Consider the following 14,482-nt stretch of genomic DNA (forward strand, 5'->3'; position numbering starts at 1 on the left):
GAAGAGGAAGGAAGGGGTTATAATATTCAGAGTTACGGTGTTTGTCTTTCCAAGTTACTGTTACACATGATGGACTAAATACTCCAAGTGGAACAACAATGAACTAGTGTTAAATGAAAAATGCTTTGTCTGGTTAAGTTTCAAAGCCTGCGTACCTGAAGTGCTATGAACGTTGGTGAAGGAATTGTCAGAGGCACTGTAGGGCCAGGCACCAGGTGAAGGCAGCGAGGTGTTGAGGGAAGAATTAGACCCTATCAAAGAGAAAAGGAGAGAAAAAGAGGAGACCAAGTTCACAGAGTTTCTGTAACACCATTAAACCTCAAGAGAGCCACGACTGTAGCAATGCCAAGCTTTCAGGTCTTCCCAGCCACAGTGCAAAGGCAGGCAGCTTCCTTCTCAGACAAATGCAACAGATTGTTCACCTGCAACTACCACAACAATCCCGAGTATCAGAGAGACTTTGATAATCACAGACCAGATGTGCACTGTTTTACCTGTGGTGTTGTCCCGCAGAAGTTGGTGGTCAGTATCTACAATGGGAGATGTGGCTGTCCCCCCCAGCACACTTCCAGGGGTCACATAGGGGTCAGATTCAGGGTCAATGTTTTGTATACCTTTCCATGGCACTCCTGGTTGGAACTCTGGGACAGGAGAGAAAAAGGAATTAGATGCAATCAGGGAAATGTTATTTACTAGAAGTAATTGCTGAAGGTATTTCAGGGTGGTAAATAACTGTCTTCTACACTGTTCCTTAGGAGCAAAAAAAAGACTGCATGTTAGAATGGTAATCTATTTCACAGTTCCTCCCACAGCACTAGTTCTGGTTTCATATGAACACAAGCCTACACTACAAAAAAAGTTGTACAAGGGCATCCAGTATCTCTTTAAGCACTTCTGCTTTGCTACATTCAGATGAGGTTTCAGTAGTTTTAACAAATTCCACATAAGATGTGTAAGATTAGATTCTGTACACATACTTTGTGTGTGTGCTGAAGCCTTTCTCCAGGAAAGGCTACCTACCCTAGGAGTTCGGAAACACATTTGACACATCACACTGTATGTACACACACTCTTTATACATTACCTATCAACACTGAGGTGAGATGCCTTGTGGTAAAAGTAATGTATATACTCATTGACATTCTTCATGCTTCACCATGAGATGGGATATACTTATCATGCTTTAGTTTGAACTATAGCTCCAGGCATGCCAGAATTTTAAGACAAGAGGATGAATTATATTAAATATGACCACACAAAGACTCCAATTACTGTAAGAAAGGTCAGTAACTTGGTTCCTTCAATGAATAAAGGTCAGTTCTGGAAGCAGTAGTGCAGAAGTAAAACTGACAAGCACAAAAACAAGTAAAGAAGCTTCATATACTATGCGACAATTTGAGTGAGAAGAGTGCAAAGGCGGCAGATTCATCCCTTGCAGATACAAGTCCAGGATACTGAATTCCCAACCTGAAATTCGGAAATAATTAATAACAGACTATTTGAGTGTAATTAAAGATTCATTATTAAAAGCGGGATCCAAGATGAACTCTCTAGAATGAAGCAACGTAGGATGAATCTGGCATGGAAGGGTTAATTTCAGTCACCTTTGAAATGAAGAATTATAGTCAAGACTATGACTTTCATAGACAAATACAGAAGAAAATATGATGCTACTGGTTCAAATTATTGCCATAGCAAGGGCAGTATCAGACTGTGATAATGCATGGGAGAATCTGAGAGAAGACAAAAGAAATGCTCCACTGTGTCAGAATTATGGTCCATCTAGTCCAGTGTTCTGCCAACAGCAGTAGGAGTAATACCATTAAGGGACAGAACACAAACCTGGCTATCTGACAGAACACAAACCACTATCTGTGGACTACTGGCCTCACACTCTCCCAGTATCCACAGCTGTCCTAACTCAGATGGTAGAAATACTCTCTATCTGCTAGCACCAGCTTGTGAAGCTATTTTTCCATCATTTTGTTCAATCACTGTTTCAACTGGCTAGCATCATCTGTCTCAAGGTGTGAAAGCAACATACCCTGAAAGTTCACCACTCCTGATGGAAAAAAAGCTCCCACCTATTTAAAATTTATAACCTGTTAATTCCAGCATTTGCACCATGGTTCTAGCATTGCAGGAGTCATGGAATTACAATTCTGCATTTATCTTGTTCACTGGCTTCATGATTTTATAAACATCAGTTACATCTCCCAATCTTTAGTAACTCAATAAAATAATCCAGGTATCAACACTTTACGAGCAATCATCACTGCATCATGTAAGAACTCTGCTCAGCTACTACCGAAATACTGCCATCCCCTGACAAGCAGGACCTCCCCTTTCGTTAAAGAAGCAGCAATACAGCTCTTGGGCATACTCAAAATATCTTCTCTGTTCTCTGTGAGACAAAGAATCCATGAACACAAGTCAGAACCTGGAAATAAGAACTTGTTTGGAGAAAAAAACCAAAAAACAAAGAACAAAGGATGTCCAAGTCTTCTATTTGCAAAGATTTTGAGAATTTGAGACTGAGAATTAAGTGCAGAGAAAGCTCTAATCAAAAGGTTAATGAATATACAAACAAGGCTCCAAGGATCAGGGGTATTGCTGTTTATGAACACAATCACTCATCAATGTAACCCTGGTCTGGAAAAGCATTTCCTTGAACTACAGCACACTGATGAATTTCCAAACTCTCCTTTGGGGCTGATAGTCATTATCATGCACATTCACCAACTCCTGTCTACAAACATGCTCTTTTATTTCTAGGCAGTAAAGAAGACTTGAAAGGTCCTCTCAAAAAGTTCAAACATAAGATTATTGTGAAAACCATGACAGACACATCCAGGCCAGTTTGCTTGAAGTATGACTGATCTTAAATGGGAAAATTACAGTCTAAGTATGACCTAAGTATGCAAATCTGTGCAGCATAACCAAATGACATAGCTCTCACCAATGCAGCAAAACTTGCTCTCACCTCCAGCTGTGATATCAGTTTGATTGGGCACCACTTCATTAATCTTTGTGCTAAACAATACTGCTCTCTTGAACGGCAGAATTTCTGCAGCAGATGGCATTTAGGAGGAAAATATGAAAGGTGTAGTCAGGGTGAATGCTGAGTGATCACTGTTTTTGTTCAAAGCAAAAACGCACCTATTTCAAGAAGTTTTCTCTTGTAAACTCGTTTTTGTTAGCAACTTTTTTTCCAGCACTGTGAGGAAGAATTCTATCTCCATGCCAGGAACTGACAGTGGACCTCATCTACAAGCTTGCAGAGAAGAACCTAGAGTGTAAAGCCATTTTAGGTCTCCATTCTTCATCAGGGGTGTTGTATTGAAAAGGTAGATCTTGATTTCAGTTTTTCTTGACAATGAAGTCCACAAGTTAGACTATGAGACAGCTCAAGAGGCTGATGATCATGGAACAGTAACTTGTCCCAGCAGCCTATGGATCTCGTACAAGTGGAACAGCGATAACTGAATAAACGCCCCCTGCCAAAACCCGGGATCTGTTACATGAGGGCTGCAATCATAGTCTTGGACTACTCACACATGAAATGGGGGATGGTACTGAGGATCTCAGTGAAATTTTATGTTCAGAATTTGTGAACTTCACTTACCCTCTCCCCGTGGTGAGGCAGCCAGCAACAAAAAAATTTACTTATCCCTGACAATGGAACTACAGATATCACTAGGGAAGGTCTATGATATCAACAAAGGGCAAAGAGTAGCTATCAAACTTTTAACTTCTGTACCAGTTTTGGCACCAAGAACCTTGCCAAAGCCAGTGGCTGCTCCAAAACTTGGAAACATAGCAGAGCTAATCCTCATGTGTCTCTTGTAACATTCCAAGCAGTACTGTTTCTCAGTACAATACGGGGGAATGGTGACTGAGGAAACAAGTTCAGCAACAATGAGTCTGAGTGAAGACTGGTAAAAGATTACACTTTGGGAGTTTCGGGCATTATGAACAGCAACTCCAGTCCAAAAAGCTCCATACTTAACAACCAGGCTGACAGAAGTGTAACACAAACATACCTGTACAGAATGCAGTGAGCAGTATGAAAATTTGTGGATGTGTAGATGTTTTTGAGATAACCAATTCTTTAGCTCTGTTAGCTCATCAGAAGATGTTTTCTAGCTAGAGTTAGACACAGAGGGCTTCCATCAAAAATCTTCAACTACATTTTCTAGATTTCCTGCAGTTGTATCTGTCACATAAATTCCTAGGCTTTCTGATCCAAGGTCTGTGCTACTGCTCTACCCAAGAGATGTACCTGGACTTCTACTTTCTGCTTGAGGAGATACACAGTAGAGGGTCTGCAGTTAGTAATGTTTTCCTGGAATGCAACTGTCTTCCAGACAAGAGAAAAATCACAGCACCCACTATTTCCTGAACAGCATTGGTGATTAATCTGTGCAACTTCAAGGACATGACTCTGTTTAAATGAATGTTTTAATAGACAATTATGTGTGTATTCAAACACACAGCTACTTTTCCTAGAGAGTTTTCTTGCGGAAACATAAAATTCTGCCAGGGAAACTACAAAACTTCAAAAATGTGCACCAGCCTGCCATCTCAAAAGCAAGAGACTTCTACCCAAGCCACAAGATTCCTGAGCATAACTGAAGTGTTGCAACACTCTTCTACCCTTTATGAGACATGAACAAAGGTGAATCACAACAGTGTGGTGTTCCCACCACCACAAAAAAGCCCTACTTCACACCTTTTTCTCTGATTCCACCTATCAATAATTTTTACACTGTGTCAGTCTAACACAGCACAAATAAGAATCAATACAAAAGAAGGGAGATGGTGGTGTGTATTTTATGAACGTATGTTTTCATGATGTTTTCTGTAAATGTAAAGTCACAAAACCACAGAATATATGAGTTCACCTAACAAAAGCCAAACACTACTCAGGCAATTCAGCAGTTAGTTCATAGTTAGCCCAGCATTTTTTACTGGAAATTCAACATTTATGTTCTACTTTAATGCAGAAGAAATTTCAAAACCAAGATAGGCCAAGCCACCCAAGTATTTCATTGCAATGGTTGTTTAGGTAAGTATGATGAATAAAGGTCCAGCACATCTATCCTAAGCGAGGACACAACCCCTGCCCTTATGTAATACCTGGAGGCCAGCTGGCATTGCTGGATTTACTTCCGATCTTGTTTGTTGGTGGAGATTTGGCAGGTAACCAACTATCACCAGCAGGGCCTGCGTGGCTGCTGAGCGGGTCGCCCTGGATTATGTCAAACTGGTTGTAGGGCGATCCTCCGCGAGCCTTTCCAGGGGGCACTATTGCACCTGCAGCATTAAAAACATACATTTACACTTGGAAAAGGTTGGGATCTTCAGGAGTACGATGTATTAACGCAAAAATATTTAAGATGCATACTGGTGAGGCAAGACAGTTTCATCTAAACTGTTTCACCTCTGGCAAGATGATCCTATGAGGGAATTTCCAAAATTCCCCCTCTCTCACCATTTTTGTGCATATTGGCATCTTGTGAAGCCACAGAGGGCAGCCCTTCCATCATAGTCCACTGCTTAAAGCGGGATTCTGTTCCAGCTTCTTTCCCTCCCACCATGCTATAATCCATGCCACTTGAGCCAAAGCCTGTGAAACAAACAAACAAAACAAAACTCAGTTGTCATCTTCTGGTTTGTTTTTAAGCATCTTTAAATGGCGAGTCATTGTAATCATAAGAAAAAGGTGGGAAAAAGAAATCAACAACAGCAAAAGGTATCTTCAAGGGGCAACTTCCAAATAAGCGTGTTATGCCAGTATGCCATGATATGCTTTCTTCTTAGGTTTGTCTTCTTCCCACACAATGAAAAAATAATGCAATTTGATTCAAAGTTGGTGCCTGTCATAACCTTTGCTCTAATGCTTTTACATAAATTACTCATTTCTGGACCCAGACATAAGTGACTAACATAATTACCGTGTTAATAATAGGGAAGCTACAGGCAATGCACCAAACCTACTTCCACAGAGCACTTACCTCCTGAACCGTATCCAGGTATCTGCCCTTTGGTCTGTAAATCTGAGAGACCCACATTCAAAGGATTGGGTACCATGCTGTCTAAATGTGGCTTAGGCCCAACAGGGTGGGATGGCGAATGCTTCATGCCAGGCTGCCTCTGCTGCTGCTGCTGGAGGGCACTCACCATACGAGCAATCTGCAAATGGAAGAAAAAACTGCTTCATCTATGCTATACTGCAATGCAAATTCCAGTAAACATAAAGAAACAGTGAATTAGAGGAGGTACAAAAGACCCTGCTCTCCAAAAAGTGCAACATGAAGAGAGCAGATGACATTACTGAAGCCAGCCAGCACCATCTCTACTGCAGACTGCATTTCCCCAACAAACTTCATACTTCATACGATTGACAGAAACAGTGCCACACACCTGTTGCTCCTGCTGTTGTCGCACAGCTTGAGATAACTTTCTCTGGCTCTGTAACAGCTGTTGCTGCTGCTGCTGCTGAAGGAGGAGCTGACAAGCCTACAAGATATGGGGAGGTGGGAAGAGTGAAAACACAGAGCTCATCAAGCAAAATATAATTGCCAGCAGCTATTCACTAGCAAACGCTTTGCTCAGAACTTAAACTGTTTCACATTCCACTCACTCAAATAAAATGACAATGACTGCATTAGAAGAACACCACACCCTTCACCTAAATTTTTCTAATTTAACACTGTGCAACAGAATTACTTGTACCTGCTTTATTACCATCACTATGACTATAAGTCTGAAGAAAACTTCATGAAAAATCAACAAACAACTGCCTTCTGTACTAAAACATGGCTTGGAGTCATTACTAACCCACTGTAATCCACAAAAACGACATGGGCCTATTTGGTTTATCTGCTGCCTTCCAGCAGGACTTTACTACCCTATATAGCAAAGAGGGAATACTTGTACAAAATAACATCAGTAGAACAAAACAGAATTAGAATAAGCATAAAAAGAAAACTCAGCAGACGATTTTCAAACTGTCTTGTCTCACAAGATTACTAACTACTTACTAATTGAAACTGGGGAATCTGTGGAAGCTGGCTCAGCATGGCAATCTGTTGTGGAGAAAGCTGGGGGCCCATATTGAAAAGACCAGGATTCAAGCCACTGTTGGGAAACTGTTTGAGCATGGAGGCCGAAACCTGCATGGAAAGCAGTTACATATCCTGAGCGCACTGCTATGAGGAAAAGATAATGAAGTACAAGTATTTCTACACAGGAACAAGTATGACACCAATCTTCAATGGTGTTCTGGGAAAGACATTACAGATTCATTAACACATCACATTTAAACATGCACAATCTATAGCTTGGGCAGAGCGAATACCTCACTTGATTGACAGTATACAGTATTACATGTGCAGATGCAGACAAACACACAAAGGTTATTCCCCCAACCAATCAGGTGCTAGACACTGTACCAAATTTAAATGCTGATATATATGCAGCTAACCAGTAATCACAGTACTGCATTATCACATTAAAAATGTACTGCTTGACAAGGGAAAAAGAAAGGCATTCAGGCAGTCACTGGAGCAAAGAAACAGTGCCTCACAGAAAGAGTTAATCTCTTTGTACATTGAATAAGATAACAGTAAAAGACAGGAGTAGGTGGAGAAGAATCCCCCCATTTCTCCCTGCATTATTGGAGAGTTACACAAGTACAATTCAAGAGAATCTAAAGAACTGCCCACCTAGTCCAAAGCAAAAGGAAAACTTGTGCATTTGGAGACCCTGAGGTCTTAAGATTAAGCTCTGCAATGTAAATGTAACATGTAGCCCCTTCATCAAACGTCTCTTTTGGGGGGGTCAGGAAGCACAGGACAAGACTACTTAAAAAATTAGGCAACCTGTCACACTTCAGAAACACTTTAAGCTTTCACGTTTATTTGTTCTCTTAAAAAATACTTTGCAAAAGCCTATATAAGACACAGGATTCCCAAATTCACTTTTGAGGTTTAAAAATACTGGTAAGCAAGCATTTACCATCAACTGCCTTGGAGTAAGATAGAATGCTAATGCTTCAGCACTGAGTTTTAAGTACTTTTACTATGAATTTTAATGTTTTTATCTTATTCAATTTTTCAATTTCTTAACATCAAATTGAGACCAAGACCATGTCAATGATGCGCTCTGAAGGCTGTAGCTTGACTTTTACAAGTAACCAGTTGCTATAGATTCCTTACCTGGGGAGAAAGGAATTGGGGAGGCACTTGCGCCCGGATATTGGGGGAAGGATTTAGTGGCTGCACTGGTGTGTGCATGCCCCTCGATTGTGCTGTGCTGTTTCCAAACAAACCATGATTGCCACCCTATAAAATTAAAGCAGTAGTGAGAAGATGAATCTTGCAGGATAATGGATTTCTATGCTAATAACTACGTATCAGTAACAATGAACCAAGTTACTGACTTAAACAGAGTTCCCTTAGAATTACAGACAAAAAAATCAGTAATATTCTACCAGGGTTAAAGCCACTGTACTACATTTTTGAGATGCAGGTTGTTTCTCTTCTAACACTGAAGGGTCATGCTTATCTACTTACTTCAAGACATGACAAATTTAATGTTTTATTGTTTTAATATTTTGCACTTTATGTACTGGGAAATGGAAACTTGGAGTACAAACAACAAACTAAAAACTCCATTTCAACTGGCTTAAAAGTATGGCAAGACTATCAACAAGAATTCTGGTCCCCCATTTTAGACAAGGCGGGTACTTTTCCTGTGTAGGTTGCTGAGATGTCACTCACAAGGCTATTGTACTTCCTCTGTAGGTCTTTCATTAACTAATACTATTTTAGAATTCTAATTTCAAAAATTTCCCTTCTGCCATGAAAACTTCAACATTCTGGATTTGGATATTTTCCTTCCCCTTTTCTCCCACTAAATTTGGAGAAAATTTTCAAGTGAGAAAAGTAGTTGTGGGGTTTTTTTTAGTGGTTTATTTTCTAATACAAGAATACTTGCTGTTTGAGTTTTTTAATGAAAAGTATTTATTTATTTATAAGCAACTTCTGTAATAAACCCTAATGCATGAAAAAGACCCAAGAAAACTTGTGATTATGTTTCACAATTTCAGCCTCTTGAGCAGGCTTACTCTTTTTTTGGTACCATTTATCAAAAAAAGCAAGAAATGTTATCAACAGTCTCCTACACTAACTAAGCTACACGCTCTTGCTTCTAAAATCTGAAGCTCATACTCCAAATCATCCTTATGTGCCATGAATTTGTCTTTTCAGTTTGAAGACCCTCAGAATTTCCCATCTCCTGCTATCAGGGTGTCTGTGACCCTCAGATACACTCTTCAGAACCCCAGGTATTTCCCACTCTTCAGCCATCATTCCCTATTCTGTCTGTCCATGCCAGCATTGCTGCACCTAACATAAATCCACCATTATTCCAAATTGAGATTGTGCAAGCCTTCACTAAAACCTTTCCTTCCCTTATATACCAGGATTCATAAATCCTATCCTAACACTGTGCGTAATATTCCTACCATTAAAACTGTGCATCCTCTGCTATCCTTTTGCTCAAACACAAGTCTCTCCTCCTGCTTCTACACTGGCAGCACTATGCATTGCCTCATTCACACGCATCCCCCTCCACCTGAACTATCTTCTCATTCAGAAGCAACTCCTAAGCATGCAGGAAGACAAACAAAAATCCCCAAAAGACAAGAGGTTTTTTTCTGGAAAGAGTTGGTTGGAGTCAACTACACATTAAAATTTTTGAGAGGCCTTGAAGCTGCAGTTACACTTTCAGCACTCTCTAACTCCTCTCTATAACAAGAGTTCTGCACACTGAGATCAACAACATGCCTGCAAATTTTGGACTTAATCCGATGCTCAACACTGTGTCACATAGAAACAGAAAGACAACACAAAGAAACACCATCATGTTAGGCATATGACTGCATAAGCTAGACCAGCTGCAATAATTAGGTACTATTCTTTCATTTCCTAGTATTCCTAAAATATTTTCTTCTAGAATATTGCAGAACATAATAGCCAGAAATTCTTCCAAACTGCAGTTAATCACTTAACTACTTCCCCACCATTTCCCTGTACATAAAAATATTGCTACTCCAAGATTTTTTAAAGGCTACTAAATCAGTCCTTACTTTGAACTGTGAGGAAGGGAGAAGGGAACAGGCACAATGCTAAATCACTGCAACTTTTTACAGGCTCATTTCTACATGCAAGGTCTTTGAGTGGAGTCTGAAAAACTTCAGTGTTGGGTTGTTGGGTTTGATGAGGCAAATCAACAGCCTCTAACCGGATTTTAAGCCAGCAATTAAAATAAAGGATACCACTAACTCCACGACTTCTGAAAAGCACATCCACCTGCTGTTGCACTGCGATTTAGGAAGAGGCCAACAAAATCAGACCAAGTATGTTCTGATGCTAGGAACCAAAGTGGACTGATTCTCAATGGCCTGAGACAGCTGAAATTTCCATTAACAATTTTAATCTATTCAGCACAAAAACAAATGCAAGCAACCAACTAACCAGGATTAAGCCCAGGTTGCAGCCTTATAACAATGCATCTTATAAGGTGGCCTGCTTACTTGTCTAGCAGCGAAGTTTTGGGGACTGAGCCCTGAGCCGATTGCCCCAAGGCCGACGTTGGATAGTGTGGAACCAGAGGGAGACAGCTTGTAGCTGGGAGAAGGGGAGAAGGGAGAGCAGGGAGCCTCATCCCCAAGGCACCCATCTTGATTGGAGAAAGGCAAAGTCAGCTGAAGCAGCAGTTAGCCAACAGCAGGAGTTGGTTAGTGAAGCAACAGAATGCAAGAGGAGAGAAAGAGGGACGGTGAGTGACTAGGAAGAAGCAAAGTTAACTTGTAATAGCAGTTACAAGGACAAAACTTCTGATTCAAATGATCACTTGACAATTAAGATTTTGGTCCAAGGAGATACTCTTCAGTTTTCTTTTTAGAAATACATTTTGAACTCTCATGAAATTGATTTCTGATAGTGGCTATTACCACTACAGAAGCAAACAAATCTTGAATGAATTCCTAATGTTTGCACACACCTACCAGCATAATTTGTTAGGAAACGCATTAGCTTTGCTCATGGTATTTATTAATTATGCCACCAGAGGGAGTTGACAAAACTGCTTTTTGGCTTGTTGTACCAAAATGGAGGAGTTAAAAAATTCCTAGACAGTTAACACGCCTTCAGAATTTTTAAACCAAATTTGTTTTCCATTTTACATGTGATAAACTGTATCTAAAAAAAACCCAAAACAGCCCTAGAGCATTCTGCATCTATTGGACACTCTCCAATTCATAATGTGAAGCAATTAATATTTGATAATAACAGTGAAAGCTTCTGTTTAAAATAGGCAAGAATATAAAAGAAACACTATCATAACATACAACAGATGTCACAGAGAAACAGATGTTGTACAAAAGCTTACAGTACACGGACATACAGCATAAGGGGTTGTGGAATTTAGAAAGGGTGTTTCCAATAAATGCCAGACATGGAGGAAGAAAAATATTCGGAAGACTGTGATTACTTATATTTACTTAGAGCTCAACCAATTTTCTTTACAGTAGATGACTGTAGATGGTAGCCAAAAGAATCATCATGATGAAACCTATACCAAATTTTACTGCTACCAGTAGTTTACCCTTCCAAGAAAAAAGAATCTGTCTACATCAAGACCAGTCTATTCTGGAATAAAAAGCCTCACTCTCTCCAATTTTGTTTGTCTATGCACACCTGACACCTGTTTTATACACACTTTCATTCTACCCCAAACCTTTTACTACTGAGTTCATTCAGGGTTATTCAACATCTAGCACCTGCGGAGAACTAGGGTAAAAACTGGGATCTTGAACAAAGAGGTTGATATTAATTTATCTAAAGATATTTCTCTCACCTTCTCAAAATAAGGCCCACTATCTGTGGTTCCCATGTCTTTGGAATTAGGTGGACGGAACCCAGATCGATCCTTTCTCATCATGTCATTAAAATCCCCGAGATTCACAGCTCGTTTATCTACCTCAAACTTCTTATCTGGGAGACCACCTGAAAAAAAAAAAAGAAATTAGTGCAAATAAGCTCATGACAGCAGGTTCACAGCCAAAGAAATATTCTTTAAGATAAGGATATTAATTCCATCTGTCTTATAATTTAGCACAGCTACAGTTGGTATTGAAAGTGTTGAAAAATAAATGTAGGAAGTTTCATTTAATTGACACTGAACATGCCAATTTACTTTATAGAGTTCAATGTGAAGTATTTATCAAAATTTATGTAGAGATATAAACATAAACATTTCAACTAATTATATTAATTATATTAATTAATACCTAGTTCTCTATGTCTCCCAAAACCTGCACTGTAGTTTTTTTGGGAGAAAGACTACTCTTTAAGTTCTTCATGTATTCTGCTTAGCTTCTGCTGGGTTTGACATTGAGAAACTATTTGAGATCATTAGAAAAATTTGGTCACATGCACATTATTTGCTCAAGGCTGTCCTACAGTCACACAAACTTAAATTCCTAAACACAAGACATCAACAGGTATATTTTAACTTCAGACAGACAACCAATCTCCCTCAGCCTGTACACAGTAACACAACCAGTAACACAGACGCTTCTCAAACACTCTCTAAAGTCTTCTGCCATTGTTTAGTCAGTAACCTGGTGAAGTATGAGGTGTCAATAACAGATGACCAAACTGAAACATACACAGTGAACAAGACATCGATTTTCTCTAGAAGTTTTATCAACAGCCAAAGAGGGGACTGGAAGAAGTTTTCCACCTTACACACTGAACTGCTGCCAAGGAACAATCTTTTTGGTCAGATGTGGCACCTGTAAGCTACTAGATGCATATTGCTATGTTGAAGTAGATTGAAAACATCTTCGTTTTAAAATACGGATGTGACAGAAATGAGCTTTACTGGTATTTTTAGTTTTAAAGAATACTGTTTAGTTAGTAGCACAGATGGTCTTTCCAAGAATCATTTTAAAAACATGTCAGCACAATTAACAAGAAAATCTGTGACTTTTCCAAAGGAAGTTGGTGATAGATAACCTACCCTAACGCTGACAAAACACTGAACCTTTATCAGAGCAGACAGCTAATCACTTGAACACCTTCAAGACAACGTTTTTTTGAAAAAGCTTCTCAAATCCAGCATCTCTTCTTAATGTCCAATCCCAATCTATTAATATTCACAGCGATGCCACTGCCAAGAAGCTATGCAACTGACCACTAATTGCATGGGTTTTTCTTACCCACACAGCTTTCAAAGCTGATCCAGCTTCATCCTTTCATATGCCTTCAACACCATTTGTCACAAGACAGTTGACAAATCACCTACATATCTTAGCTTGTTACTGGAGTCGTACTGACCTGGATGAGCTTGTGGTTCTCTGATCCCTTTCTAACATATCCTGAAAGCTACAACCGGCTCAGCAAAAGCACTCACAAAGTGTCAAGAACAGCTTGGTGCTGTCAATACCTACATCAAACCACCGCACACAATGCCAGCAATGTGCACTAAAAGGCTCATGTGCTTTAATTCCATACAGGAAGCCCTGGCCATTAGTTGCTTGAAAAGAAACTGAAAGCGAGGCATAGTTGCATCACTGTCTGAAATGAAACTGGGTCAATGCCAACACAAGATGACTAAGCCACAGAAACACCCTACCGTCTCTCTGGTTATCCTGATGATCCAATCAACTCCTCAAACATTACTGAATGATGCCTTGTAAAACACACAGAGCATTAAAAGAGTACCTCTGAAGGCTTGAAGCACAGATTTGCATGTCACTTAGTGCTGAGGCAGCTGCTTTAACTTCAGTGTAAACAAGGCCTCACTGAGAGAAATGATTGCATTCCTTTATCCCATTCACAGAAAATTCTAATGCAACCTTGAAATGTGTCGTGTGAGTCTTGTCCTTTGAACTTGTCACCTAAAGCTATAAATAATGGAGGGGGCTAAAGAATAGCTTAACCTTATGTAGTACATGACAACTGACAAAATGTGAAAAGTTTGAATTACCCTCTACAGTAGGCAAAAACACTTGTGTACAAATAAATATGAAGCCCTGGATTCTCTACATGCAGAAACATAGAACAGGTTAAAAGTTACACCATCTTCATAAAAAAAGACCCTATCAGTTCTTGGATTTTTCCCACTATTAAAAGTTGCAAAAAACACCATGAAGAATGGAAAATCAAAGAAGGACTTGGAAGATGACGTTCACTCCCTAATGTGGGAAAAAACTTCTAGCAAGTACATCCTCCCCACCACATGCACAGAGCTTAAAGAAAGACAAAAAGGAAATCTGAATTCCATGCAGAATTATATAATATGATCCTGCACTGGGAAGTAGGAGATACAAACTGCTGTTGAGCAAAGTTACTGAAAACATTTGCCAACAAGAGACTCAACATGGTGAAAATAGATACACCCAGTG

At 39.6% G+C, this 14,482-nt stretch overlaps 1 protein-coding gene across 17 annotated transcripts in view; it reads right to left on the reverse strand.

Moving 5' to 3' along the window:
• The window catches only part of TNRC6B (trinucleotide repeat containing adaptor 6B), a 134,623-nt gene that overhangs the window by 19,758 nt on the left and 100,383 nt on the right, over nt 1-14,482 (reverse strand). For 11 of the 17 annotated variants that reach the window (XR_005259158.1, XM_038155446.1, XM_038155455.1 and 8 more), the window contains 11 exons: nt 11,929-12,077; nt 10,604-10,774; nt 8,223-8,348; nt 7,047-7,178; nt 6,427-6,522; nt 6,018-6,195; nt 5,495-5,629; nt 5,140-5,316; nt 2,984-3,067; nt 495-641; nt 156-251 (listed from right to left, as the gene is read on the reverse strand). Coding sequence is in view for 15 of the 17 variants with exons in the window: in XM_038155446.1 (XP_038011374.1) it covers nt 156-251; nt 495-641; nt 2,984-3,067; nt 5,140-5,316; nt 5,495-5,629; nt 6,018-6,195; nt 6,427-6,522; nt 7,047-7,178; nt 8,223-8,348; nt 10,604-10,774; nt 11,929-12,077 (1,491 nt within the window). In the remaining 2 variants the exon portion in view is untranslated. The remainder of the gene's footprint in view (nt 1-155; nt 252-494; nt 642-2,983; nt 3,068-5,139; nt 5,317-5,494; nt 5,630-6,017; nt 6,196-6,426; nt 6,523-7,046; nt 7,179-8,222; nt 8,349-10,603; nt 10,775-11,928; nt 12,078-14,482) is intronic. The other 6 variants (XR_005259159.1, XM_038155447.1, XM_038155453.1 and 3 more) reach the window with 4 other exon arrangements.

The sequence above is a fragment of the Motacilla alba genome, chromosome 1A (genome assembly GCF_015832195.1).
Source record: "Motacilla alba alba isolate MOTALB_02 chromosome 1A, Motacilla_alba_V1.0_pri, whole genome shotgun sequence".
Lineage (NCBI taxonomy): Eukaryota > Metazoa > Chordata > Aves > Passeriformes > Motacillidae > Motacilla > Motacilla alba.